This window comes from Xylona heveae (assembly GCF_001619985.1).
Source record: "Xylona heveae TC161 unplaced genomic scaffold L228scaffold_1, whole genome shotgun sequence".
NCBI lineage: Eukaryota > Fungi > Ascomycota > Xylonomycetes > Xylonales > Xylonaceae > Xylona > Xylona heveae.
This window is the reverse complement of record NW_017264193.1, coordinates 1,142,033-1,165,428: the sequence shown is the minus strand read 5'-3', so window position 1 is coordinate 1,165,428 and position 23,396 is coordinate 1,142,033. Positions and strand designations below refer to the sequence as shown.

General features: G+C 48.7%; 8 protein-coding genes across 8 annotated transcripts; 2 read left to right on the top strand and 6 right to left on the bottom strand.

Annotated features, from left to right (window-relative positions):
• Positions 1 to 208: 208 nt before the first annotated feature.
• Positions 209 to 1,892, bottom strand: L228DRAFT_257721 (hypothetical protein). Its single transcript, XM_018334014.1, has 4 exons — positions 1,708 to 1,892; positions 1,270 to 1,648; positions 914 to 1,151; positions 209 to 841 (listed from the first exon to the last, which is right to left on the bottom strand). Exons 1-4 carry the CDS (start codon positions 1,721 to 1,723, stop codon positions 533 to 535), a joined length of 942 nt encoding a protein of 313 aa, XP_018191804.1. The 5' UTR covers positions 1,724 to 1,892; the 3' UTR covers positions 209 to 532.
• A 490-nt stretch (positions 1,893 to 2,382) lies between these two features.
• Positions 2,383 to 3,967, bottom strand: L228DRAFT_242688 (hypothetical protein). The gene is made up of 3 exons (XM_018331511.1): positions 3,534 to 3,967; positions 3,323 to 3,484; positions 2,383 to 3,209 (listed from the first exon to the last, which is right to left on the bottom strand). Exons 1-3 carry the CDS (start codon positions 3,682 to 3,684, stop codon positions 2,806 to 2,808), a joined length of 717 nt encoding a protein of 238 aa, XP_018191803.1. The 5' UTR covers positions 3,685 to 3,967; the 3' UTR covers positions 2,383 to 2,805.
• Positions 3,968 to 4,324: 357 nt separating this feature from the next.
• L228DRAFT_264667 (putative glutaminyl cyclase) lies at positions 4,325 to 5,690 on the top strand (the record flags this gene model as incomplete). The annotated part of the gene is made up of 2 exons (XM_018334600.1): positions 4,325 to 4,971; positions 5,090 to 5,690. The coding sequence occupies 2 exons, from the start codon at positions 4,325 to 4,327 to the stop codon at positions 5,688 to 5,690; spliced, it is 1,248 nt and encodes a 415-aa protein (XP_018191802.1).
• A 2,051-nt stretch (positions 5,691 to 7,741) lies between these two features.
• Positions 7,742 to 10,637, bottom strand: L228DRAFT_8310 (hypothetical protein). The gene has a single exon (XM_018336894.1). It carries the CDS (start codon positions 10,486 to 10,488, stop codon positions 7,876 to 7,878), a length of 2,613 nt encoding a protein of 870 aa, XP_018191801.1. The 5' UTR covers positions 10,489 to 10,637; the 3' UTR covers positions 7,742 to 7,875.
• Positions 10,638 to 10,910: 273 nt separating this feature from the next.
• L228DRAFT_242685 (hypothetical protein) lies at positions 10,911 to 15,550 on the bottom strand. The gene has a single exon (XM_018331510.1). The coding sequence runs from the start codon at positions 15,110 to 15,112 to the stop codon at positions 11,237 to 11,239; it is 3,876 nt and encodes a 1,291-aa protein (XP_018191800.1). The 5' UTR covers positions 15,113 to 15,550; the 3' UTR covers positions 10,911 to 11,236.
• A 143-nt stretch (positions 15,551 to 15,693) lies between these two features.
• Positions 15,694 to 18,234, bottom strand: L228DRAFT_242684 (hypothetical protein). Its single transcript, XM_018331509.1, has 3 exons — positions 18,039 to 18,234; positions 16,222 to 17,973; positions 15,694 to 16,144 (listed from the first exon to the last, which is right to left on the bottom strand). The coding sequence occupies exons 1-3, from the start codon at positions 18,150 to 18,152 to the stop codon at positions 16,100 to 16,102; spliced, it is 1,911 nt and encodes a 636-aa protein (XP_018191799.1). The 5' UTR covers positions 18,153 to 18,234; the 3' UTR covers positions 15,694 to 16,099.
• A 469-nt stretch (positions 18,235 to 18,703) lies between these two features.
• On the bottom strand, positions 18,704 to 20,446 carry L228DRAFT_242681 (putative rab GTPase Ypt5). Its single transcript, XM_018331508.1, has 5 exons — positions 19,993 to 20,446; positions 19,898 to 19,917; positions 19,808 to 19,834; positions 19,559 to 19,750; positions 18,704 to 19,493 (listed from the first exon to the last, which is right to left on the bottom strand). Exons 1-5 carry the CDS (start codon positions 20,063 to 20,065, stop codon positions 19,146 to 19,148), a joined length of 660 nt encoding a protein of 219 aa, XP_018191798.1. The 5' UTR covers positions 20,066 to 20,446; the 3' UTR covers positions 18,704 to 19,145.
• Positions 20,447 to 20,819: 373 nt separating this feature from the next.
• L228DRAFT_254795 (putative phosphoinositide phosphatase) lies at positions 20,820 to 23,368 on the top strand. Its single transcript, XM_018333853.1, has 3 exons — positions 20,820 to 21,218; positions 21,285 to 23,029; positions 23,091 to 23,368. The coding sequence occupies exons 1-3, from the start codon at positions 21,014 to 21,016 to the stop codon at positions 23,259 to 23,261; spliced, it is 2,121 nt and encodes a 706-aa protein (XP_018191797.1). The 5' UTR covers positions 20,820 to 21,013; the 3' UTR covers positions 23,262 to 23,368.
• The last annotated feature ends 28 nt before the right edge of the window (positions 23,369 to 23,396 follow it).

The window sequence follows — 23,396 nt, the reverse complement described above, 5'->3', positions numbered from 1 at the left end:
ATGGTGTGCTAAATTACTTGATATTCTACAATCTATATTCTTCTGTCATTTGCTGGGTGATGTTGTCGTTTGAAATGTATTGATATCTGCCTTTACTTGGATTGTGGTGTCTTATTTGGAAGCAAGTCAAAATATGAGCCTTGAATAGTGAGAGGATACGGAGTCTAAAATACGGCCGAGTTTTGGGTCACATGTATATTGTTTGTCCGCAGTAGTTCTGTTAAAGCGCTTAACTCAGCATGGTGATTGCAAGAATCTATACAGTCTCTGATATATTCTATTGAAGAAGTCGTCCTATTTTTTGCAGTAGATTTAAACTATTTAGGTTCCATTGTTGACAAGAAACGGACAGGACAAAGGATGTACATGAAAGGGGGTATATTCAGATTCCAGGATGGAGCAACACTGCAACAGCAGAGATTGAAAATAATCTAGAGAGATGAGAAGATGGCATATGTCTTCTTGACAACGAGCCACAATTGTCAGATACGGGAGTAGGGCGAGCTTTTCATTGACGTGGCACCATCAAACCTCATCCAGAGAATTTCGCTGCGTTATTGATTAATTCCCCATCCATCTCCACATCGTTGTTCGGCACTCTATTTTTTCTCTTCCTTTGCCGACAACAGCCACAGCAGCAGCAATACCACCAACAGGATCTCTCGTCTTCTGGGAACTCGCTGTCTGGGCCAACGAGGACCGTACCCGGGTGCGCAAACCAAAGCAGAACCAGCGCAAGGAACGTTGGTAGAGCGTCTAGGACATAATAGTACGCCTCATGTGTGGTGATGTTAGTGTTGCCGCCGCGGGAGAACTCGCAAAGCCTGTAGATGATACGTATCTAACATGCCAAAGTCAGCGTGCTGTGCCATAGACAAAGTATACACTGTACTAAGCAGAGTCCAAAACCTACAGATATCAAGACGAGAGTCCCGTTCAAGACGTAATACATTTTTCTCCAATCCGTTGGCCGTGGAATAGCCCTGCCGGCAGTTGCTTTACGCCAAAAAACAACACCGAGACAGGCAAAGCAGCAGATGAAGAACTGTTGAATACCGATACCGCCCATATAGATATGGAGACCATTTTCTATCGTTTGTCGGTCCTTGCTCTGCGTCTGGAGTGCTCCTATCACTTGTATAATAAATGCACTGGAAAAAGAAAACATGGAAGCATTAGCAAATGATCCGAGCTAGATCATGAAAGGAAAAGATAATTGTTTCTTTGGAAAAAAAAAAAAACGAAAGTGGCGAGTCGCAGGAAACATACCAGATATCACATAGGACAAATATCAGTGCCAATCTCCTCGCCTTTATCTTGGCAACACGGTGGTCATCTAGGAAATACCACACCATTCGACCCAATAGGACATAATCGTAGGCATTAACCCAGAGAGGCGCTAACAGAATAAGGACTTGAGAGGGATATGAATAGGCTTGCATGGTGGGGTTATATGTTGAAAGGACTCGAAGTATGAGACCAATGGTCTCCCATGCGCCGGCCATGATAATGATCCAGCAAAACTTCTTCCGGTATCTTATAGCCAGAACAAGATGTCCGATTGTAGCAAGGCCGAACAGAAGCGAGAAGATGATTGCTGCCGCAGGAGATGGGCAGTAATTGAACTGAAAATTCTCAGTTCCGAAAGCTGCGTTTGGTCCATGTTAATGAGATTGTCAATATGCTGCAGAGTTCACGGTACCATACTTGAACACCTCCCCATATTGAGTGAAGTTGTCTTTGAAAACCGTGCAATTATCAGGGGAAAGGGCAATTCGCCAAAAGAAATAAGAATTCACGGAATATATATATATATTTCAGAGAATTGAAGAACAAAATAGAGAGATGAAATGACTGTATTTAATTCGATTTTTATAAACTGCGAATTAGTGTGATGATGATAATGATCATAACGACAGGAATTGACCAATGCTTAAATACAACCAACAAGAAACGCGCAATCTCAATGGCGCAGTGGACAGCTAAAGGGCTTAACCACAGCCATAATGGTCCAGTCTGGCACACTCGCTGTAGACCCTCAGAAAAAACACTATTTGAGCATGTATACTAGTGAAGCACCAGGGGTATTGTACTATTGTTGCTATTATAAGCCATGATTGGAAGAATCGCAAGGTACATAATGGTTGCCTAATCCTTTGACGATGAAAAAGAGCCTCCGGCACGGCTGTCAATACGAGCCCCTGGAATGAGGAGAAGAATGCTCTGTTTCGTAGTGGATCTAGAGGAGAGTCGCATCCAATCAAGAAAAGATCAATCGAGGCTATGGTAGGAACGGGAGACCCATGTGGATCTTCGTCTTGATCCAAGCTCAAGCTCAGACGCTGAAAGATGCAAATCAGCCAATAATGTCATACCATTGCTCTCCTTTGCTTAGTCATAATATGGTAGCCTTACGGAGCCTCACGCGGATTCCTTACTGACGATTTCCACCGAGAGATTATTGTCGTGGTCTAAAAGTAAGCATGTCTAGACGGTTATCTCCAAATATCTCCCGAAAGAGTCGCGATTTGGCGAGGAGGGACTGCACTTGTAAAAATGTTCCCGAAAAGCTTGTGTGCTGGGGACCTAGCCTCATGCACCACATCTTGCTTCTTCAATTAATCAATGTCAAACCGAGCCTCACAATCGACGTGGTCTTATCTCTTATTCGCCTATATGGCCTAGCAGGGGTAGATTAAAAAACCAAAGCTGCATATCTTGGCAATAACTGAACACATTATGAACCTTTGTATCATAACAGGCTATAGAACACCTGGCGAATGATATCTCTAGAAATGTTGCAGCCTAGGACGCCCGTCGGATCTGATGCAATACATTCTCCCAAATGCCAAGCTGTCTGCTGTTTCCCTCGCTCTGCTTTACATAAAAGTCGGTAAGAGGCTTGCCCATCCACCATGGCGACTGGGTTTCTTGTGCTCGTTTCGATAGAATCCGCTTGAGGTTTGCGACACCTGCTCTTCCTTTTGCAAACTTCAGCTCGGACAATCGTATGGTGGAGATGCGAGACGTGCCAATGAGGCGCATGGTAGTGAAGTGGAGCTTGGCATCGGCAGGCAGGTGTTGAGTATACCGCTGCAGCACATCTTTCGATGCACGCGCAAACATTGGCAGCTGAAGATGAACGTAGTGAACAAATGGAGCAGTCGTATAAGTCACAAAAAGTATAGGTATAGAGCCGCCAACCATAACTTTTTTCAAGTCAACCTTGTATCTTATGTCGCGTAACACAATCACAATGGTAATCTCATGATTGAAAAAGAGCATTCCATGAGCAAATAAAAAAGGGGGAATAGAGACTTACTAGCGCCTGCAACCAAATTTGGGACATCTGGTGCTTGAAAACACATTGGTCCAATGATCAGAGTTGAGAACCCAAAGATAAAAATGGTCGTAACTTTGAGGCAGCCTATAAAAACAGACTTTCCAGTCCCGGAATGATAGATGAGCAGCCGTTCGGGATAACCTAAGATATACATTAGACTTGATCATAAATTATACAGCTGAATACTTGCCTCCAACTCTTTGTCGAGCTGCAGGAGCTATGTAGCGCCTTACTCTAGGCAGTGCCTGAGGACGGCGGAGTGAAATGCGTGGTATTGAAAAATAAGAGACAGCTGGACGCCTCAATGGTGAGACTAGCCTTGAAATGAGATGTAAAGACATTTGCAGAACTTTGTTCAAAAATATATATATGCTTTGACAATGGGGTGATGAGGATAACAACAAGTTTCAGTAAAACAGTCTAACGAGGGGGAGAATGCAAGCAAAATCAAAGAGGTTGCTTCTATATTACGATGAATGAAGTGTTGCCATGCACAATATACAATGAATCAGTAATGAAAAGTCGCTATGAAGAATATCTGGATTGACAAATGATAATATTGAAAGAAACTGGATGTCATGCGAGCAGTCACGCCTTCATGTTATTTCGGGTTGTGGAGGTTGGGGAAGCTGAGCGGGACCTGGGGTTGAGTCTAATCTGATCAAGATGAGATAAGATAAGTTTATCAACCACAACTTGTCTGGAACCGCCTCACGCCCTTGCTATTGTATTGGTCGAAGCATCTACCAGGCTCTCATTTCGACCTGAGATCCTATTATATGAGGAAGAGGGTTAACATAAGAACTTATATGTGAAGGTGTGTAATCATACCCCCATTTATGACAAGCGAGGGAAGGACGACGGCCTATGACCATCCTGAATCCTTCCAAACAGCACAAGTTATTGATGCGCTTCCAAGCAGATATTGTACACCATACTTTCAGTCATGACATGACTTTCGGTTTCTCAATCTGCCTGAGAATGTCTTTGCTACGCGCGCGGAGTGTTCTCCATTTCTTACCGATTCTCCTTCTTCTTTCCGCGCTATCCCTTTTCTCTCCAACATCGGCATACACCAAGCTCTCTGACGAAACTCTGCGCAACCTACCCAATGCCGGCCAAGATTTCGATATTCATAAAGGCAAGCTACTCGCGCCAATACTACGACCCAGAGTTCCAGGGACACCAGGCTCGACAGCCGTACTGAATCACTTTGTCGACTTCTTCCGCACATCGCTTCCAAACTGGCATCTTGAGTTCCAGAACTCAACCTCAAGGACTCCTGCTACCGGCAATGCGCAAATCCCTTTCGTGAATTTAATTGTCACGCGGGATCCCCCATGGGCGAGCTCCGGCGACGTGGGCCGGCTCACGCTCGTCGCGCATTACGATAGCAAGCGCGAGCCCGCCGGATTCATTGGGGCAACGGACAGCGCAGCGCCATGCGCCATGCTCATGCACATGGCGCGCAGCATAGATGACGCCCTGACGCGGAAGTGGGCTGCGATGGAAGCAGACGGAACTGCAGGAATGGGATTAGAAGCCGACCAGGGTGTGCAGATATTGTTCCTGGACGGAGAAGAAGCATTTGTGACCTGGACCGCTTCGGATTCGCTTTATGGCGCGAGGTGCGTTGATCTCCTTTTCCCTATCCTCTATCTTATCTTGTTTTTTTTATTTTATTTTATTTTATTCTTTTTTTACCACTCCAACCCGCTGACCTATTTCCCCAATTCTCTAAAACAGATCCCTCGCATCAACATGGGAATCATCCATGCATCCCGCTCTCTCGACATACCACAACAAACTGAGCTCCATCTCTCTCTTTGTTCTTCTAGATCTCCTTGGCGCCAAAAACCCCACCGTGCCATCCCACTACAAGATCACGCACTGGGCATACGTCCACATGAGCGAGGCCGAGAGTCGGCTGCGCGAGCTACGTCTGCTCAAATCATCACCCAATCATCCTTCCAAACGCTCCCTTTCCACGCGCAACTCCAAAGCCCGGCATGAAGTCGTCCGGTCCGAACCCCATTTCCTACCCGACGGGGACCACAACAAACAGACCAACTTCAACGGCGAGCGAATCGCAGATGACCATGTCCCCTTTTTACAGCGCGGCGTAGATGTCCTGCATTTGATCCCAATTCCTTTTCCTCTCGTCTGGCATCTCAAAGAGGATGACGGCGAACATCTTGATCTGGATACCGTCGAGGACTGGGCCAAGATTGTCACGGCTTTTGTGGCAGAGTGGATGGAGCTCGAGGGTTTCATGCCCGAGTCCGGATCGGCGAATAAGGATACGGGGAAAAGTATATTTCAGCCGCGCAGTAAAACGGAGTTATAATCTTGTTGTCTCTTTTTATTTTTATTTTTATTTTTATTTTCGTTTTTATTTCTTTTTATTTTATTTCTATTTTTTTTTTTTTTTTCAAGATCTCCTTTTCCTTTATTCCTTTCTCTCTTGTCTAGAACATACATGCATACATGCATGGCATATTTTTATCTCTATCTCCCTCATGTCTTTTCCCTTTTCCCTTCCTTTCTTCTTGATCCAGGGTCTATTTTATTGGAAACCGCATCAGCATACATTGGATACTATCTTCCCTGGGTGTCGTTGTTCTTGTCGTTGTCCTTGTCATAGCAAATGCATTTCATAGGATAATAAATCAGTCTTCAGAAGAAACCGATCCCTAAATAGAGTTACAGACCAGCTGCCTCAGTTGTACCTTGTTCACTCTTACATTGTAGTTGTTACACTGCACGGCATGTAATCCGATTATCGTTGTTCGATCTGCTTCTCGCCTGACACTTGAATCAGGGTACTGTCACCTGTGTTCTGTCATCAAGTTGATGTATTCTGTCCGCAATATCGCGCTTTCTTTTCTTTTCCTCCTTCTTTTTATTCTTTGTTTTATTATATTTTATTCTTTATTTTATTTCATTATATTACATTATATTACATTATATTATATTTTGTTTTCTTTTGATTTCCCCCCCCCCCCCCCCTTTTTCTTTTTTCTTTTTAATTCAAACAAAAACCTCCATTATAGATGGCTATTTTTCAACCAAAAATAAATAAATAAATAACTAAATAAACAAACAAAAACAACAACAATAATAATAATAAAACCAAGTTAAATGGGACGCAAAAAACGTACAACAGCGGGGATTCGCTGGTCGTCACCGACCCAACTACTAGTCCGCCGATCTGAGGCTTATGTATGGCAGAGCGGACGGGATGCCCAGTTCTCCTCAGTCTATGGTCGTACGTACTCATTCGTGCCTTACACTGTCCTATACCCTCCCTATACCCGCCCCTTTTTGTCCTTTTTGCCAAAAATGACAACAACCCTCCCCCTTTTTGTTGAAATGGTACTTTGTACTACCGTACCAGAAATTCCAGAATATCAAAGTGTCCCGGAGTCATTTCCGGGAATGACTCCGGGAATGACTCCGGGAACCCAGTCTCCGGGCCGTAGATACGTATCTCGGGTCTGAATCCTGGGTTTCTGATGATACATCATACGGGCATGCATAGCAGCATAGAAAAAGGAAAAGGGACGTACGTAGGACGTGCGTATATGGTATGGAGTACTGTGTAGTTTCACTGTTTGATCAAGTGGCGCTGGTTTCGGTGTGAGTTGTGAGTTGTGAGTGTTGAAGTATGAGGTATGAGGTGGGCAGCGCGAGGTGAGCGGCGGATTGCGGGATGAGATACTCTGTACCATCATAGATTCATAGATTTATAAATTCGCGGGTCTGGCATATGTTCATAACTCGGTCTGTGATACAGGACATACATAAAATTGTGTCATGAAGATTGTAAGAATCCGTGTTTTAGTGAAAGGACTAGGATTTTCGCTTTCTTTGAGAGAATGAGAAAGAGGGGATTTATATGCAATAATGCAGGTACACCGTACAGCAATTGTTGGAAATGGTTAAAGGAATGGGAAGGAGATAGAGGAGAGGGAACGAGGGGAGAAAGCGGCAAACAGCGAGGGAAAAAGAAAAGAGAAAAGAGAAAAAGAAAACGAAAAAGAAAAGAAGAGGATTAAATAAATTATAAAATTATGGAGAAGTACTTTTGAAAACTACCTATAACTACCTATAACTACTCCAACGCCGAGATTTTCCCGTAATAACCCGATTTTACCCGTCCTATTTTCCTGTTTATTTTTTGGGGGTTTCCGTTCCGTTTTTCCAAGGTATGTTACATTAAGCAAATAGTACATAGTACACCGTATGCAAAAGCATTGATGCATCGTGTGATGGTGGTTAGAAAAGCAGGATACAAGAAGGGAGTGAGACGAAAAGAAGCCAGAAAGGAGTTGAGGCGAAAAGGAGTTCAAAAAAGCAAGTACTATGACAAATTTGCCAGGAAAAGCAGGGTATAAGCTACAATTTATCCAGCACAGAATAGACCAGGACAGCGCATCGCAGCGCAGAGGAAGAATAGAAGAAATAAGAAAAGGAGTAGCAACCGATGATCCCAAATTGTATCCAAAAGAGATCCAGTATTGTTGGTTAGATTAGGCGTCAGAAACGTCGTCCATTTCTGTATCGGTATCTGTGTCTTGATTCGTCGTATGGTCGCGGAGGCCTTGTTGTTGTTGTTTATCTTTTTCTGCCTTGGAGGCCGAATAGGCGTCAAGTCTATCTTGCATTGCAATCTCTGCGTCCTTCTCGTCCTCCTTTAGACGACTTCTCTGAGATTCTTTTGACACCGACGGACTTGACCTTTTCCGCTTGGCTTGCATATAATCTGTTCGGGCTTTCCTCTTGGTTCGATCCTGGCCACGAATTGGGGGCGGCGGGGGAATTGGTTTGAGGAATCCATCAACATGGACGCCGCCTAGTGTTTCGTCGTAGGGATGCAGAAGAGCGTGAGGGATCAGATCAATGTCCAAGTTCTTTGAGCCGCCGCCTCTGCTGGGAGAAGTGTGTATGGAAGCAGGCATGGAATTGCGATCCACACCATTGACAGCGAGGCCGACTGGAGGGGTAGGAATAGTGGACGGGACGGGAGTGCCTGGTACACGGCAAGATGATGCTGGTGTTGGGGTTGGGCGATGGGTAGTGTCGGCGCTGGAGAGGAATTCTTCGCCATGCGTTCGACGTATATGATTGTGCAAGTTCCAGCGCTTTTTGAAGACGTGATTGTGGTATCTGCATTCCGGGATGGGACAGGTGCGTTGCGGATCCAATGACCAGGGCGAGTACGGTACGGCTTGGGGAAGACGAGGACGCGGTCGTGTAAGAGATCCCTCGAGGCAAGGCTGAGACAAGGACGATATTGAAGCACTGGCAGCTTCATTCAGCCTCGATTCAGCAGCAAGCGATGTACTGTTTTCTCGTGAGGCGGGATTGTTCCTCGAGCTCACTGATGGCGCGTTGATACTATCGGACCGAACACCAAATGGCGTAAATTCTGTAATGCTTTCCGTCGTGACTGGAGCACCTTTATCTCCTAGCGTCCTCATTTCGAGACTCTCGCCGAACAATTTGGCACATCTGCTCGCTGTCCGCGCCACTACCTTAGGATCCCATCCAACAATTGAAGCAATACCTATGACCTCACTCCAGTCGCGCAAACCCAAGCTCTCAAACGTTCTAGACTGCCGCGAAGCCTTTTCGTCGGTCGACGACCCGGACCGCTTGGTGACGCTCCGTGCTGAAAGATCAGAAGTTGAGCCAGAAGAGCTGTAGCCTGTGCTCTTTGACCTATTTTTGGAATGGCTTCTCATTTTATCGTTCGGCTTTCGTTGTGTGGATTGTGATGCAGTGGGAGATTCAGGCTCTGATGTCGAGACATTTGCACGATGAGCTGCCCGCCGAGCGCGAGCTGAAAGCTTTGATTCCTCAGCTAGACGTTGGCGCATCATGTAATATGTCTCGCCTTCGAGAGGTTTGGGGTATTTCCTTGGCCGACCAACTTTACGCTTTTTGCCCGCTGAAGCGGGCGACGAATCACTCAACTCGTCATCTTCCTCTTGAGCTGGGACCGGCGGAATATCTGTGGGGACGAGAGGCCTGGGTTTACGCGGCCGGCCTGCGCGACGCTTGGTTTGATTGGCAGTCTCATCCTTCTCTGAGCGTTCTGCACGAGCTGGCTCAGGTTCGAGTTCGGTTTGAGCATCGCTCGTATCTCCCTCTGTTGATGAGAGTGCATAAGCTTGACGCGAATGACGTAGGCCGGCGAGGAGATTGTCCAAGCTCGAAAGTATATGGCGAGTCGTGGGTTGTAATATCCGCTTTGCCTGATCATCGTCTGCCATCACGACAGGTCTCAGCGGCGGTCCTGGATCCTCCCTTCTGACCTTTCGTCGAACCCTAAGCTTTCTCGGATAATCTGACATGCCCGCCTGCGAATCATCTGTCATATATGCAGCATCCTTGATGTCTGGGATATCACCGTTCTGAGCTGTCCCTTCTTCGCTCTCAATCCATTCTTCTTCCAATTCTCGATTGTCAAAACCATCCTTTGCGATCCGTAGCGTCGTGGCCATGAGCTCTTCTTCTAACCAGAAGCTTGGCTTCCACGTACCAGCGCGTTTTATCGTATAAGCATCAAACTCGTCGTTGGCCTTGCGGTTGAAGCCCTCGGTCTCTCGGGGAACAATATCTGGTCGAACAGGCCAAGCGGTCCAAGGTTTGCTCGGACGCCACTCCGCTTCGTTGGAGATCCAGCTCTCCTTGCTTCTCCAGCTTTTGGGAACATGTTCGCCCGAACGTTTCCGCAAGCGTCGCTTCAAGCCATGGGCATTATAAAGATGCAAGCTAAGATCTTCCGCTTGAAGCTGGTCTAAGCTCGCAGCCAGCTGACGCTCTGGAGCCGTCCATGATCGCCATTCCCATGCTTTCCCCTGGAATTTATTCGGCCTCTCTTCAGACTGTGAGGTTCCACTGCTCATGTAGTCAAAGTCTCCATTGTCTTCTTCTGCTTGCTCCTCGGATTGCCGTTCGTCTTCAGTGGTCACAGGCGCATTGGATGCATCATTGTCGTTCAGATCAAGGCCGGTATTATGTGAAGCTGGTACCGGTGCTGAGTGACCATTTCCGCTCAATGAATCCTGCTGAGCCGCAGGAAATGCTTGCGATGAGCTATTTGCAGCAGATAGATCATCACCGCCGAACAATGACATCCCGGTGCGTGCGGATGTCCGATTTGGATCGACGAGAATTGCGGCGCCCAGCAGGTATCAGTACTCTCGTCATGGCGACGCAGTTGATAGCTGCCAGCGCTTTACGCAATCAATTTCAGCGCGACAAGCTTCTCCGCTGTAAGATGGACAAACAGAGTAGACGTAAGAAATCGGAAGAAAAAAAAAAAAAAAACAATTTTTGGGCAAATCCGCAATTGCAGGGATCCCCAGTGAGCAAAGGCCGGGTAACCATTGGGGAAAGTTTTTTGACTTGCGAAGCCACACATACTCCGAGAGTCTCACAAGCCACATGTATCCGTGGCTGAACAGTCTCTCAAAACACTCAGTACTCTACGCTGCCAAATGAGGGGGAAAATTAGAATATCCTTGTAAATTTCGTATTTGATGTCATTTATGAAATTGCAGCAGATTATGAAACGTTACCTCATAGACAACTCCGTGGATTAACCATTCTAAAGATCAAAAATATTTTACACCGTGCTATACAATTTAATCCGAATTCCTTGGTATCATTCCAGTACTAGAAACCAACATGAAACAGGGCTTGAGTAAACCAACACGCAAAACCAAGAAATTACTTTCACGTCAAAAGAACGTGTGAATGAGGCAAATCAGCTTTGGAAAATGCAAATGAGGCCGCTTATGCACAGGAAACGAATCCAAAACAAGGCAGTGGAAGCGTGGAAACAGGAGCCAAAAAGGATTTGAAGGCAGCAAAGCATTAGGTTTACATCCACAACAACCAGCGGATGACGGCCATAATAGCGTGAAGAATCTTTCGTACCCATCGTACGACCACAACAATAAACCACACGCACCACATGAGCGTGAGCAATGTCCATTCGAGAATTAAGAAGCCAAGCTTTCGAGCCCATCGCAGCGTTCCTCGCCGGTTTCGAATCACAAACCCAAGGCTATCGTTGAGTTGCTTTAGTGATAATGTTCGTGTCGTAGTCAGTTCGGTGTTGAGATAATCCGCCTCGTCAGCCAGACCTTGGACAATGGGAGTAAGTTTCCCCTCGATACGATCCTGCAAGACTGCAAGACGCTCGTGTAAATTTGCAATTCGGCTATCAGAAAGGCGCTTAACATCTTCATGGAATCTTTGGACGCCGGCATCAAACTCCTTGCTGATGAAATGTGCGGCTACCATATGCTCGTCCACTCGGGGAACACCGTGCACTGGCTGTTTTACTAGACTGACAAGAGAATCTTCTGGACTGCGAACTTCCTTTGCTCGTCGGTTAATCTCCTTAGCTTTTACTCCAGAACAAAGTAGAAGTGCCCGCACTCGCGCGATTTCTTGCCGAGTGACAGCAGTCTGGACCGGAGGCAATTCTCGATCAGCGATGCTCCAATGGCGCATTCCTTCCAGTCTCGGACGGTGTGAAGCCTTATTGTCTTGAGTTACTCCCAAGCTGGCCAGCCCTGTTACAGGCGGGCCATAGGCCCGGAAAACGCGGCCAGGTAGTCCCAGCGCGGCATTAATAAGAGTATCGCCGCCTGTGAGGTTCTGGGGAGTTTCCATCCTTTCAAGGTCCGTTCGACTTGTAAAGCGGGAGGAATCCTCCAAATCTGTTTTAGAACCTACTGGTTCCTGCGACAATTGGCGAGAAATATCCTGGGTAGAACGCTGCGCAGGTTCGTCGCGTTTCTGGGGGTCAAGTTGATTGCGCTCCGCCTGTCGATCCTCGACCGGGGTACGAATTTCTGGGATGGAAGACTGAGGAGCTCGCCGAGACGTGAATGTTGGAAGATTGTCCATATGATATTTAGGCGGGGGTTCAATCGTAGTTTTTCGGGATAGCGAGGGTGAATCATCCTTGCCCCTTTGATCTCCGTCCCTAGTTCTCGGTTTCTTTGCCACAGGAAACGAAGCATCAGACTCGGTATTCGACATATCGGCTTCGATGCTTGATCGAGATGATTCAATGGGCGCATTGCTGGGCTCATCTTTGCGCCAGAATATATCCCCCACCCTTGCCGCCTCACGTTTAAGCAGCGCCTCCAGTTTACCTCCTTTGAAGAAGCCACGACCCTTGGCATCGTTCTCTTTCTCCTTCTTCAAGCGCTTTCCTCGCCTTAAACTATCCATGCTCTCACGTGGGCCAAGTTCGGCACTATCCCGGTGGGAGAGTGTTCTCGTTGGGCCAACGGCCGTCGGGTCTTGAAAGTCAACATCATCGTCTCCCTCCTCCATAGCAAAATCATTCTCGCTGATAGGGTAACCCTCCATTTTGCGGCCTTTGCTGGATGCAGCTGAAAAAAGTTTGCGTATCGGAGACCCGGCGCGACTAGCCGGCGCAGAGCCGTTTACACCAATGTCCGGGATGGATCCTTCAGCAAAGGATGTCCGGGGGGCGACTTCGTCTGGATCGTGCAAGGACTGGACAGATCCGCCATTCTGATTCTGATTTGTACTGGCATGACTAGAGAGCGTCGTATGAGATTGCCTGCGCGATTCCAACCCGTTCGGTTCGACTACAGAGTCTGGATGACTGTTGGGGAGTTGAAGGTGCTGCTGACTGGAATTGTGAAGGGCGGTGCCTTGACCTTTGCCGGACCTTGGGGAAGCCAGAAAATCCTCAATCCCTGTTTCCTTTGCGTCCTTCTCCAACATCTGAAGCATGCGTTTTTCAATTGCCTCACTTTCAATCTCATCCCGGCTTCGACGTGCTCGTCCGAGTCGACCACGAATCCCTCGAGCCTTTTCATCATCAGATGACTCAGAAGACGAGGGACTTACAGAGGGAGTGATTTCGCGCGCTTGCCTCCGGTACCGATGCTTACGGGAGCCACTCTCGGCGCTTCGACCGCGAGATTGGTTCTGAAGCTGCTTCTCGAGACGCAGCTGCTCACGGACGAATTCAATTCCGCCTTCTCCGTATTGAGTATTCATGGGGTGCATCGCAATCTTTTCGTGGGCTGGCGACGCGTTTACTTCGTTAGGACTTGGGTTATATGGCGGATAGGCTGGAGCATGCGAGGACATGGGTTTCGGTCTTGAAGCACCCGGGAAGAGCTTGAATCCGTCCTTGTCTTCAATCAGCGCGCGGTGACCAGCTTGCTCAAGCCAGAACGCATCAGCGAGGTTCTCGGCAGGATTGATCGACCAATCCATTCTGGGCCGACGAGGCTTGACATGAGTGCTGGCGCCACGACGATGAACGCCAGACTGGCTAGGTGCATTCTCATCTCGACCAATTTGAACTGGTCCACCGGGCCCGTAAGGCGGAAACAGAGCACCATCGCCATAAGCCAGTTCGCCCTTGCCTGACTCGGCCTCGATCTCATCGACCCAATCCGCAACTTTGTCAGGGTCCGTCCATCCTTGCGCGTCCAAGTCGACACTCATGCGTTCGCGAGCGCGAACTTTGCGATTTCGGATGCATTGCAAAGGGTTGTATTCTCTGCCCAACTCATGCCAGTCATTTGATCTTGTCGTAGCCCGAGACAGTGACTCTTGAGCATTAGGAGAACCCGTGCCCTTCGAGCCACGAGGGAGCTGGGGTTTGATAGGAGGGAGACACTGCAGCAGCCTGCGATATTCATGGGCAAGCTCAAAGAAATTTCTTGCCTTTTCGGCGCGTGCCAGGGTTGACGCAGAAAATTGATAACGAAAGTTCGGATCTAGCAAGAAGGTATCTACCTCGCCTGATCCACCAATGTCACCAGTGGGACCTCTACCCAAAGGGCTTCCTACACCTAACGCGGTCGAGATTTTGCGTGCTGTGGAAGGCACATTGTATGATATTCGACGTTGTTGCCGTAAATGTTCACGCAGAGCTCCACCGGGCCCCTCTGCATAAGAGAAACCTGGTAGGTCCATAGGTGGTTGCGACTGACCGATAGAAGATATGCGACGATTGCTTATACTTGGTTGCCTGCCAGCACTGGCAGTTCTGCGACGACCTTCGCTCAGGTTAAGCGCCAGGCTCACAATCTGTGCCGGATCTGTATTCAAGCCAATCGACGGGGTGCCTTCGTCTCTTTGTCGCACATCTTGAAAGCGAATACTGGGTCCATTGTTGTTTAGCCTTTGACGAGGAGAATTGTGCCGCGAGGCAATTGGTGAGCTAGCCTCATCCCCCCCATTTCCTGTTCCCCCATAATCAGACGTAGCGTTGGCACTGTGAGTAGCTAACGGCGAGCTTGGAAAATGTCGTGGAGGCTGATTGCGCATTTTGGCCCTCCCGTCGTCGGCCCCCAAACGGCGACGTTTGCCCTTCGTGTCTAACAAGTCATAGCGCCCTTCTCGAGGCCACGGTCGCGTCCGTCTGCCAGGCGCCAATGCTGTGTCAAGCAAGAAGCCACCATGTGAATGTGGTCTCGAGCTTGCAACGTTGGTTCGACTGCTGCCACCGAGGGGAGAGCTCTGCGGTGAATTGTCCCATGTCGTACTTGCACCATCATTACCTATGCTCGGCGAACTGTCAGGTCCGGGGCTTTCAAAAGATCCATTTTCCAAGCCTGGCGAGTCCGGATATAATGCTGGAGAGCGTGACCGTCGAGAATGGAGCGTCGAAGACGAAGCAGGAGAAGGCTGTGGTGACGCCGAGGACGCCGAGGGCGCCGAAGCGCGACTTTCGGCGGGATTTGACATTGGGCGCTCAATTCATCGAGGGTTGCGCTATCGTCTACGGCCACAAGGGTCGACAATAGAAGGCAAGGTTGACATTGTTCTGCCGCATGCGAAAAAAGTCCAACGATATCGATAGCGCGTAGAATGGTGGTCAATGCAGCCGGACGAAGTCCAAGAATCGCGAGGACCGCAAGAATCGGCGATTGCGTAGTTTAGAGGCCCCACAGACTGTATTGCTGGTGTTATTTTCTTTAAATGGGGCTTGGCCAGAGTATTTGCCTGTCGGAAGATTGTTTGATTCGTTCTGGATGACGCGTTCGAGATATGATTGTTGAGAGTGGCAGATGAGGAAGAAAACAGGAGGGTAATAATGAGGTATCGAGGTGGTCGGTTCAATAGTAGCCGGGGGAGTATGACGGTATAGGTCAAGTGCATGGATCCGGCGGGAAGACTATGTAAACGCGCGGCGGGGGGAAAATAAGTTAGTTCGGGCCATCAACCCTTCTAGACTCTGCTCAACACGACAAAGCTTAGGCGTTTGGATAAAATGTGTCCTTTGCTTCAAGAATCTGATTCATGTCCAATATTGAAGGAGTGCTGTGGTCTTTCATGTTTCACAATCTGATTTTGCCCCTCATCACCTTTTATTTGCAATCATCTGCCTTTTGCATGTGATTGACCCATTGTGGCTAGGAGAATATCAACGTCAACAAGAAGATGGAAAAAAAACATCAGTCTTCTCTAAAAGAACGATGGAGCTTAGAAATTAGAGGGAATGCCGCAGAAAATTCAGCTTTTTAAGAATACAAGTTATATCTCTATCTCGTCGCAATGCAGATATCTACACAGTTCCACTGGGAACCTCTTGACTACACGTGCATCGCGCTCTTCCTGCCCTCGCTTTCCGAGTGCCAAAAGCGCGCATTGGGTACAAGAGAGCGATCAGCCGAAGAAAGGAAGCGTCGCAATTAAATATATGAGCGTAGTCAACAAACATCGTTAAGAACTCTAATCAACACGCAGACTCTGCAGTCTGGCCTCTGTCGCAATGACCTGTAAAACTTTCAGTTAGCCACGATTCAAAGACAAAGACTCAAGCTTGCAATGAGCTGAAGAATACAAAGACTTACCTCAAGCGCCTGCTGGACCTCCAAAACGCTTCTCACCTCAGCCAACCAGTCCTTGCTGAGGGTCTTTGCCCAACCCTGAAGACTGTTTACCTCACGCGCGGCATCGTCGAGTTGGCCCTCCTCGAGCAATGTCTCCGCTCGGGTTAGAACGCTCTCGACATCATCACCAACAGCCAAGCCCTTCTTCTTGAACAAGAACTTGCTCAGCACGTAGCTGGCAGCGTGGCTGGCCACACCAGCGCCGTCAGGAAGCAGTGCGGCTTTGCGCACCTCAGCCGCGACGCGGCGGAAGCGCTCAATGAGCTGAGCCGTGGTGGGGATTCCCCGCTGATAAGCCGTAGGGTTGATGGATGCAATAGCGGCATTAACAACGGCGTCATCATCAGCAATCTCCTTGAGAGCAGCGAGCTCGCGGATAAAAGGACGGGGCTGCTCTGCAGTCTCAAGGTTGGCTCGGACTGCCTCGACCGCCACGTGAAGGTGCTGTGTCTTGAGATTGGCGTCAAGGACAGAGTTCCAGCCAGTCGTCAGCTTCTCGAGCTCCGAAACGCTCGAAGAAAGCTCAGTCAGCTTGCCGAGACGACCGCTGCGCTCGTTCTCGACACGCTCTTGGACTTCATCAATGAACTTGCGCTTCAAATCAATGGCTTGCTCGAGAAGCTCGTTGCGGAGACGCTGATCTGACAAATCCTTGGCACGCTCCAATTCGTTCTGGAGTCTGGACTGGTACGATTGAGAGATCTTCTCGCGTTCCGCTTCAAACTCCTCTCTCCATCGGGCCTCTTGATCTCGCATCTCCTCCTCGAGACGGCGAACCAATTCCCGGGCACCGCGGTCAAACTCCTCGTGGCTGGACCGGATCTTCTCATCCGCGGCCTTTTGTTCGGCTTCCTTCATGGCGTTGATCTTAGAGGTGACAGCTGATAGCTCGGTCTTGGCATTCTCAATGGCAGAAGAGTATTTGCCAGATGCATTGTCAGCGTTAATTACGGTAATGATATTGTTAAGGACCTTGACTAGATCCTGCACCACAGGTTCCTCCGCATCCTTCACGTTGAGAGGATCCAGAGGCACCACAGAGGCGGGTTTAAAAGCCGGCTCCCGCTTCTCCTCAGGCTTGGGCGAAGCAGCTGGCTCTGGAGATGAGGCGACAGCACTCGTCTTCGCGCTGCTGCTATCCTTATCATCATGGTCCGTTACCTTCCACGAGACACCGCTTCGGCCAGCAATGGTGACCTTGTTCGATTCCTCTCTAGGCATATGGACCAAACGATTCTGAGAGGCATTCCGGCCAGGGAAGCGAAGACGGAATTGCCGCTCTTGGATGTAGAGGACAGCATCTTCGCCAAACGGAACGTACTCTGTGAAGAAGTCGTGGAAATTATCTGAAACAAGCGAGTAGTACACACCCCCAGCGTAGCCAAGACCGCTCAAGAACGCCAAAGCAATCAGGAAGTTGCGGAAAGGGTGTCGCTTGCGTGGAGGTGGTGGAGGTGGGATACCCTGCTCATCGGAAGGTCCACGAGGAGGATTCGAGCCAACATCAATTCCAGCGGTTGGTGGAATAGAGCTAGGAGGAGCAGTCTGCACCTGAGCCACATGAGGCGCGCTCGGAACGGTCTCTGGGGGCACAACGGAAGCGGAGCTCGGGGTGATAGGCGACGGCGATTCAGGGACTACTCGACCCGGAGGAGGCGCAGCTTGAGAAGAAGGGACGCGATGTTCTGGTGTTCTGGTGTCGGCAAAGGTACGCTAGATTTCAATTGCTCCAGTCAGGACAAAGAGCCTTCGAGAGAATCTGTTGGATTTCATCATACCAAGGGAACTTGAGCGTGAGTCCCAGAGCGAACGGCAAGCCATTGGCTCTGGCCCCGGAGCGCATTGCCTCCGGCGACAAGCCTTCTGCTGGAGAGAAGAGAGGCACGCAGCATGACGGGCTGGGCCAGGCGAAAGAAAGAGTGGAGATTGAGGAGGAAAAGGGTAGTTGATGACGAAGGCTCGCGATGAAAAGGCTGAGGTCGGTTGCCCGAGGTGCCAAAAGTGCCCTTGGGCGGTTCCTGACGACCGGACTGTCCAGCAGGTACAAAGGTACAACGCACGTTTAAGTTGCGGTAGTTCAAGGCAGCGCGCCAAGCCCGTTCCGACCTCCGAGCCGAGCATGCCGATAAGACAGAAACATCCCTCGATCTTTACCAGCGTTCTTTTCATCTGAAGGGATGAGAAGTATTGCTCATTTGTTCGTTCATCTTGAATTTCTTCAAAAACTCTGAGGAGGAAGTGTAGGAGGGTTACACATTCATGTAGAAGGCCGTGCAATATTTCTGCGAGGACCATATCGGCAGAGCATTTGTCTCCCAGCGGATATTGTACTCCCTCTTTGAGCATCATTCAAAGCAATCTCCAACTATGAGGTAGGATGCTTTCAACCCCAGCGATGTACAAATCAAAGGACACATACAGCCTCACAAAATATAGGAATAATGTCTGAGAATAAATTTTCTCTACCTGAGAATATTAAAGATTGGAGGAAAGAAAAGAATCAGATGGAATAAAAGCATCAAACAATAAATGTATGAAACTGATGAAATGAAGTGTTCAAAGCCGTAAAGGAGTAGACGGTGACGATTCCTTCCCAAGTCGAGCGGCAATCCAGGGCAGCAGAGTATTAGATGTGTAAGTACCGGGTGGGAGGAAATAATAAACAATCGAGCAATGATCAAGCACCAAATATATCAAACAACCCAGAGAATCTCATCTCGCCTTTGAGAATAGATACGACGGGACACATTGGTCCACGCCTTAACAGAGGGTCAAAGACCCTAAGCAGACTCCACTCTAGAAGAGCACAATCAAGTGAGGAAACAAACGCTCTACCAAAGAAAGATGTAACCTGCTGCAGCCAAACTGTAAAGGAGTGCACCAAATTAGCAACTACAAGCTCCAGCACCCTGTGTGCCCGAAGCCTCGGGTCTCAAATCGACGCCTGCGCGAGGACCCGACCGAATATTTCTCGGTCCCGCCTGATCCAGAGGGAGCTTCTTTGCAATCTCAGTGAACAGCTCCCGGACATTTTCTGATGTCTTTGCCGATGTCTCAAAGAAGAGGAGTCCAGCTTCCTTAGCATACGTTTCTGCGTCTTCTGTCTGAATAGCACGCTTGCTGGGGTTCTCGGTGACAAGATCGAGCTTGTTGCCGGCAAGTGCAATGACGATGTTCTCATTGGCCTGTCGTTGCAGCTCCTTCACCCACGCCTTGGCCTTGTCCAGGGATTGCTACAAGGTGAAAGCGAATATTAGCAATTTTTAGCAGGTTGAGGAGTATCGAGTACAGCACGTACTGCCTGAGAGATGTCATAGACAACAACTGCGCAGTTGGCATTGCGGTAATACATTGGGGCCAGAGACTTATAGCGCTCTTGGCCTGCAGTATCCCAAATTTCAAACTTCACTGTCGTGTTCTCGTCCAAAGCGATTGTCTGGGTCAGAAAGGCGGCGCCAATCGTCGACTCTCTGTAATCATCGAATTGGTCCTAAAAGTTCGTCTCCGTCAGGAAGCGATGCGAAACAAACATTTGAGGTTCGCATACCTTGACAAATCTAAGCACGAGCGAACTCTGCATCATAGAAATTAGTCTTCTTGTAAAGGTTTACATGCGATAGTAGGCTCAAACGCAGACCTTTCCTACAGCCGATTCTCCTAAAGATGTCTTTGTTAGTATATGATTCTAGCTACCTAAAACAACTGGAATGATTGAAATTATGCACCACTAACCGAGCAAGACGAGTTTAAACTGAGCAAACCGTGCCCCTCCAGCTCGGGCGCTCGCGGGAACCCTGGCGGCCATGATGAAGAGAAATGTTTCGGGAGCTGATAGGCGGTATGCGAGTGAGAGCTAAAGTATTTCAGCCCCAGCTGGCTGAATCTAGACCTCGAGTGTCGGTGGATGACAACTTCCAACGAGCAGTTCGTCTGATTTCTTAAAGCTCAAATGCAAAATTGCTGTCGGTGGACTTCAGAGGGAGGCGAAGGGCGATGGTGAGGATGGTGATGATGATGGGGGTGCAAGCCAGGTAAGGTAGGCAGGGTTTAGGTGGTTGAGTAGCGGCCAAGTCGTTGCCCGTAGTACATCTTCACAGTACGGAGTGTATGGGGCGTACGTCGTCAAGGAAAATCCAAATGCCTTTCAAGCAACTAACGAGTAGTGGCGGTAACAGTAACAGCTGCGCTCTACCGTAAAGAGTAAGAAAGCTACTTCACCTATCTGAATCGATCACCGTAGCATGACGGGTTCGTAAGGGAGAGCGATTAAGACCATCGGCGCCTTTTAGTCCCCTTTCGGATGGAATAGTTCGGCAAAGGCGATGACGACGTACTGGCTGTAGGAGAGCCATTATTTGCGGGTTTATCAGCGCGAAAGCCACAGAGCCACACAGCTAAAGATAATGTGAAGCTCCGGGTAATCCAGGGGGTACGCAATCAACACTGTACGGAACAACGGAAATTAAGTAGACACCTTAGTGGGCAGATGTTGTGTTACTGCACCAGCCACAGCAGTAACATCCCACTGCCTCACCAGGGAAAGCAGTCCTATCGTCATCCAACTACAGTCCCAGCCTCATTTCTCCTGCCGACCTCTTAAGAGTCTCTTCATATTCAAAGACACGGAGTCTTCTCCGGAGTTCGCTTGCCCCATAGCATATTTATTCAACTCATATATTTCCTTTCCACCCGTTGTCCAGGTCATTGGCGATTCATTCACTAGATTTCGTTTCCTCTTGATCGCTTTGCCGTCATGGCAACCACCCTTCCCTACCGTGACATCAACGTCCATGCCTCAGCCTCTCATTATGCTTTTACCTCCCCTTCTTCGCCTACGGCTCCAACTCTTGTAGTGGAGCGGCCTTCTGGCGACCTGAGATTGAATGATGGCTCACTATTAGGTGCCAAGCGGGTCTCTAGCATCGCGGGGATTCTGGGTATCATCCGACTACGCTTGGGTGCGCATCTAATCATAAAGTTGACTCTCATGTCCTGGCCCAGCAATTAACATTTTTTTTCTTTAGATAAATACATTATCGTCATTACCAAAGCCCAGCCTATGGGACGCCTCAAAGGCCACATGGTCTATAGGGTCGTGGCGACCGAATTTCTCCCTCTCCGTGAACGGCCTTTGCACGATCCTGATGAGGATACCTACCTTGATCTCCTCAAGTCTCTACTACGAAACGGCCCAATGTACTTTTCCTACTCGTATGATATTACCAACAGCTTCCAGCGTCAGGCGCAATCAGACGCTGCCGTTCCTTTATGGAAGCGGGCAGATGATCGATTCTTCTGGAACAAATTCATCCAGAGTGACCTAATTGACCTTCGAAATGGAGGCAGCCACACCGGAGGAGGGCGATTGCAGGGCCGAGAGCAACCGGGCGTGGATTCTTATATCCTTCCTGTCATGTTCGGAATGCTAAGAATCACAGCCACGAAACTAAAGTCCACTCCCTTCACCTTTGCACTCATCACCCGCCGTTCAAGACATAGGGCTGGAACTAGATATTTTTCTCGCGGAATGGATGAGCTAGGTCATGTATCCAACTATAACGAGACTGAGCAGATTGTCATTTTGAATGATCGCTCCTCCGATTTTGGGGGCTTTTCGGCAGGCCAAGGAATGGCAAACGGAGACTTGGGCTCAAGCGCCGGCCGAGAAGCGCAAGTGCTCTCATATGTGCAGACAAGAGGAAGTGTTCCCGTATACTGGGCTGAGGTTAACACTCTTCGATACACACCGAAACTTCAGATCCGCGGTGTCGAAACCGCCATCGCCGCGGCACGTCGGCACTTCGACGAGCAAATTCAAATTTACGGCGACAACTATCTGGTCAACTTGGTTAACCAGAAAGGGCGAGAGCAACAAGTGAAGGAGGCTTACGAACAAATGATACGTGTGCTCGTTTCGTCTTCAAATGAAGAGACGAAGCGTGACCCTCTCACAGAAGAGAAGTTTCACACCTTGGATGCAAAGAAGAAGTCTAAGGAAATTGACCGTTTGCATTATGTGTATTTTGATTTTCATAGCGAAACCAAGGGGCTAAGATGGCATCGAGCCCAACTTCTTCTCGATGAGATGTCGGATGCTCTACAAGCGCAACAGTACTTCCGAGGGGTCGACATGCCTGGTGACCCGAATGGTACCCTTGAAGTTCGTAACCTGCAGAGGAGTGTGGTGCGGACGAATTGCATGGATTGTTTGGATCGGACAAACGTAGTTCAGAGCATGCTTGCGCTCTGGACGCTAAATCGGATGCTGGCGGACCTTGGTATACTGGAGCATGGTGAAGCAGCTAGTGATGATCCGGCTTTCGCTCTTCTCTTCCGAAATGTCTGGGCCGACAATGCCGACGTTGTCTCGCGCTCTTATTCCGGGACCGGAGCCCTCAAGACAGATTTTACGCGTACTGGAAAGCGTACAAGAGCAGGAATGGTGCAGGATCTGAGTAATTCCATTACTCGTTACTTTCGCAACAACTTTGCGGACGGGCCGAGGCAAGATGGATTTGACTTGTTTCTGGGTGCCTATCTGCCTTCAGCGACCTCAGTTGGTAGCTCGTACCTCTTCGTGGACCGGAGGCCGATTATGATACAAGCTGTCCCCTACGTTTTAGGGGCGAGCGTATTCTTCATCTTTGTTGCAGTTTTCACCAGACGACTTCCTGAGTCAACCATCTGGCCATTACGGATCATGATGTGCTCATTCATGGCTTTGAGTGCTTGGTGCTTTCGGTTTATTGTCAACAATGGAATGCTCTACGTAAGTTGGACCCAACATGTGTGCATTGGTGAAAGTTCAAGGGGCTGACATTCATCGACAGGTCAATTGGCCCAAGCTCAACACACCCACTTATGCCATGGAAGGTTACCAAGAAGCCATCGCTAGTGCCAGCAAAGATAAGATTATTGGGCAGTGGGTTGGCAAACATGAGCGCGGCGCAAGCACCAGCCGGCTGAGCTATTTGGAGGAGGGTAAGAAGAGGATTGAGTAATGGAAGAAACAATTGCATGATACCCACATTGGGCGCTTAGAATGTAGAACAAATGCCGCCATGATAAACTCCATATATTGATATACGTAATGATAATTATCATCATCATCATCATCATCTCATGCTTTGCTCGAT

Bases quoted from the DNA above. Each gene is read 5' to 3' on its own strand.
- L228DRAFT_257721 (XM_018334014.1), bottom strand. The intron at 1,152-1,269 runs GTATGTTTCCTG...TTCTTTTTCCAG, and splicing joins TTTGTCCTATGTGATATCTG to TGCATTTATTATACAAGTGA. The intron at 842-913 runs GTAGGTTTTGGA...TTGGCATGTTAG, and splicing joins GGACTCTCGTCTTGATATCT to ATACGTATCATCTACAGGCT.
- L228DRAFT_242688 (XM_018331511.1), bottom strand. From the start codon at position 3,684: ATGTCTTTACATCTCATTTCAAGGCTAGTCTCACCATTGAGGCGTCCA. The intron at 3,485-3,533 runs GCAAGTATTCAG...TGTATATCTTAG, and splicing joins AGCTCGACAAAGAGTTGGAG to GTTATCCCGAACGGCTGCTC. The intron at 3,210-3,322 runs GTAAGTCTCTAT...ACTTGAAAAAAG, and splicing joins AAATTTGGTTGCAGGCGCTA to TTATGGTTGGCGGCTCTATA.
- L228DRAFT_8310 (XM_018336894.1), bottom strand. From the start codon at position 10,488: ATGTCATTGTTCGGCGGTGATGATCTATCTGCTGCAAATAGCTCATCG.
- L228DRAFT_242685 (XM_018331510.1), bottom strand. From the start codon at position 15,112: ATGTCAAATCCCGCCGAAAGTCGCGCTTCGGCGCCCTCGGCGTCCTCG.
- L228DRAFT_242684 (XM_018331509.1), bottom strand. From the start codon at position 18,152: ATGCTGCGTGCCTCTCTTCTCTCCAGCAGAAGGCTTGTCGCCGGAGGC. The intron at 17,974-18,038 runs GTATGATGAAAT...ATTGAAATCTAG, and splicing joins CTCACGCTCAAGTTCCCTTG to CGTACCTTTGCCGACACCAG. The intron at 16,145-16,221 runs GTAAGTCTTTGT...AAAGTTTTACAG, and splicing joins AGGTCCAGCAGGCGCTTGAG to GTCATTGCGACAGAGGCCAG.
- L228DRAFT_242681 (XM_018331508.1), bottom strand. From the start codon at position 20,065: ATGGCCGCCAGGGTTCCCGCGAGCGCCCGAGCTGGAGGGGCACGGTTT. The intron at 19,918-19,992 runs GTTAGTGGTGCA...AGACATCTTTAG, and splicing joins GTTTAAACTCGTCTTGCTCG to GAGAATCGGCTGTAGGAAAG. The intron at 19,835-19,897 runs GTCTGCGTTTGA...TCTATGATGCAG, and splicing joins GAGAATCGGCTGTAGGAAAG to AGTTCGCTCGTGCTTAGATT.
- L228DRAFT_254795 (XM_018333853.1), top strand. From the start codon at position 21,014: ATGGCAACCACCCTTCCCTACCGTGACATCAACGTCCATGCCTCAGCC. The intron at 21,219-21,284 runs GTGCGCATCTAA...TTTTTTCTTTAG, and splicing joins TATCATCCGACTACGCTTGG to ATAAATACATTATCGTCATT. The intron at 23,030-23,090 runs GTAAGTTGGACC...ATTCATCGACAG, and splicing joins TCAACAATGGAATGCTCTAC to GTCAATTGGCCCAAGCTCAA.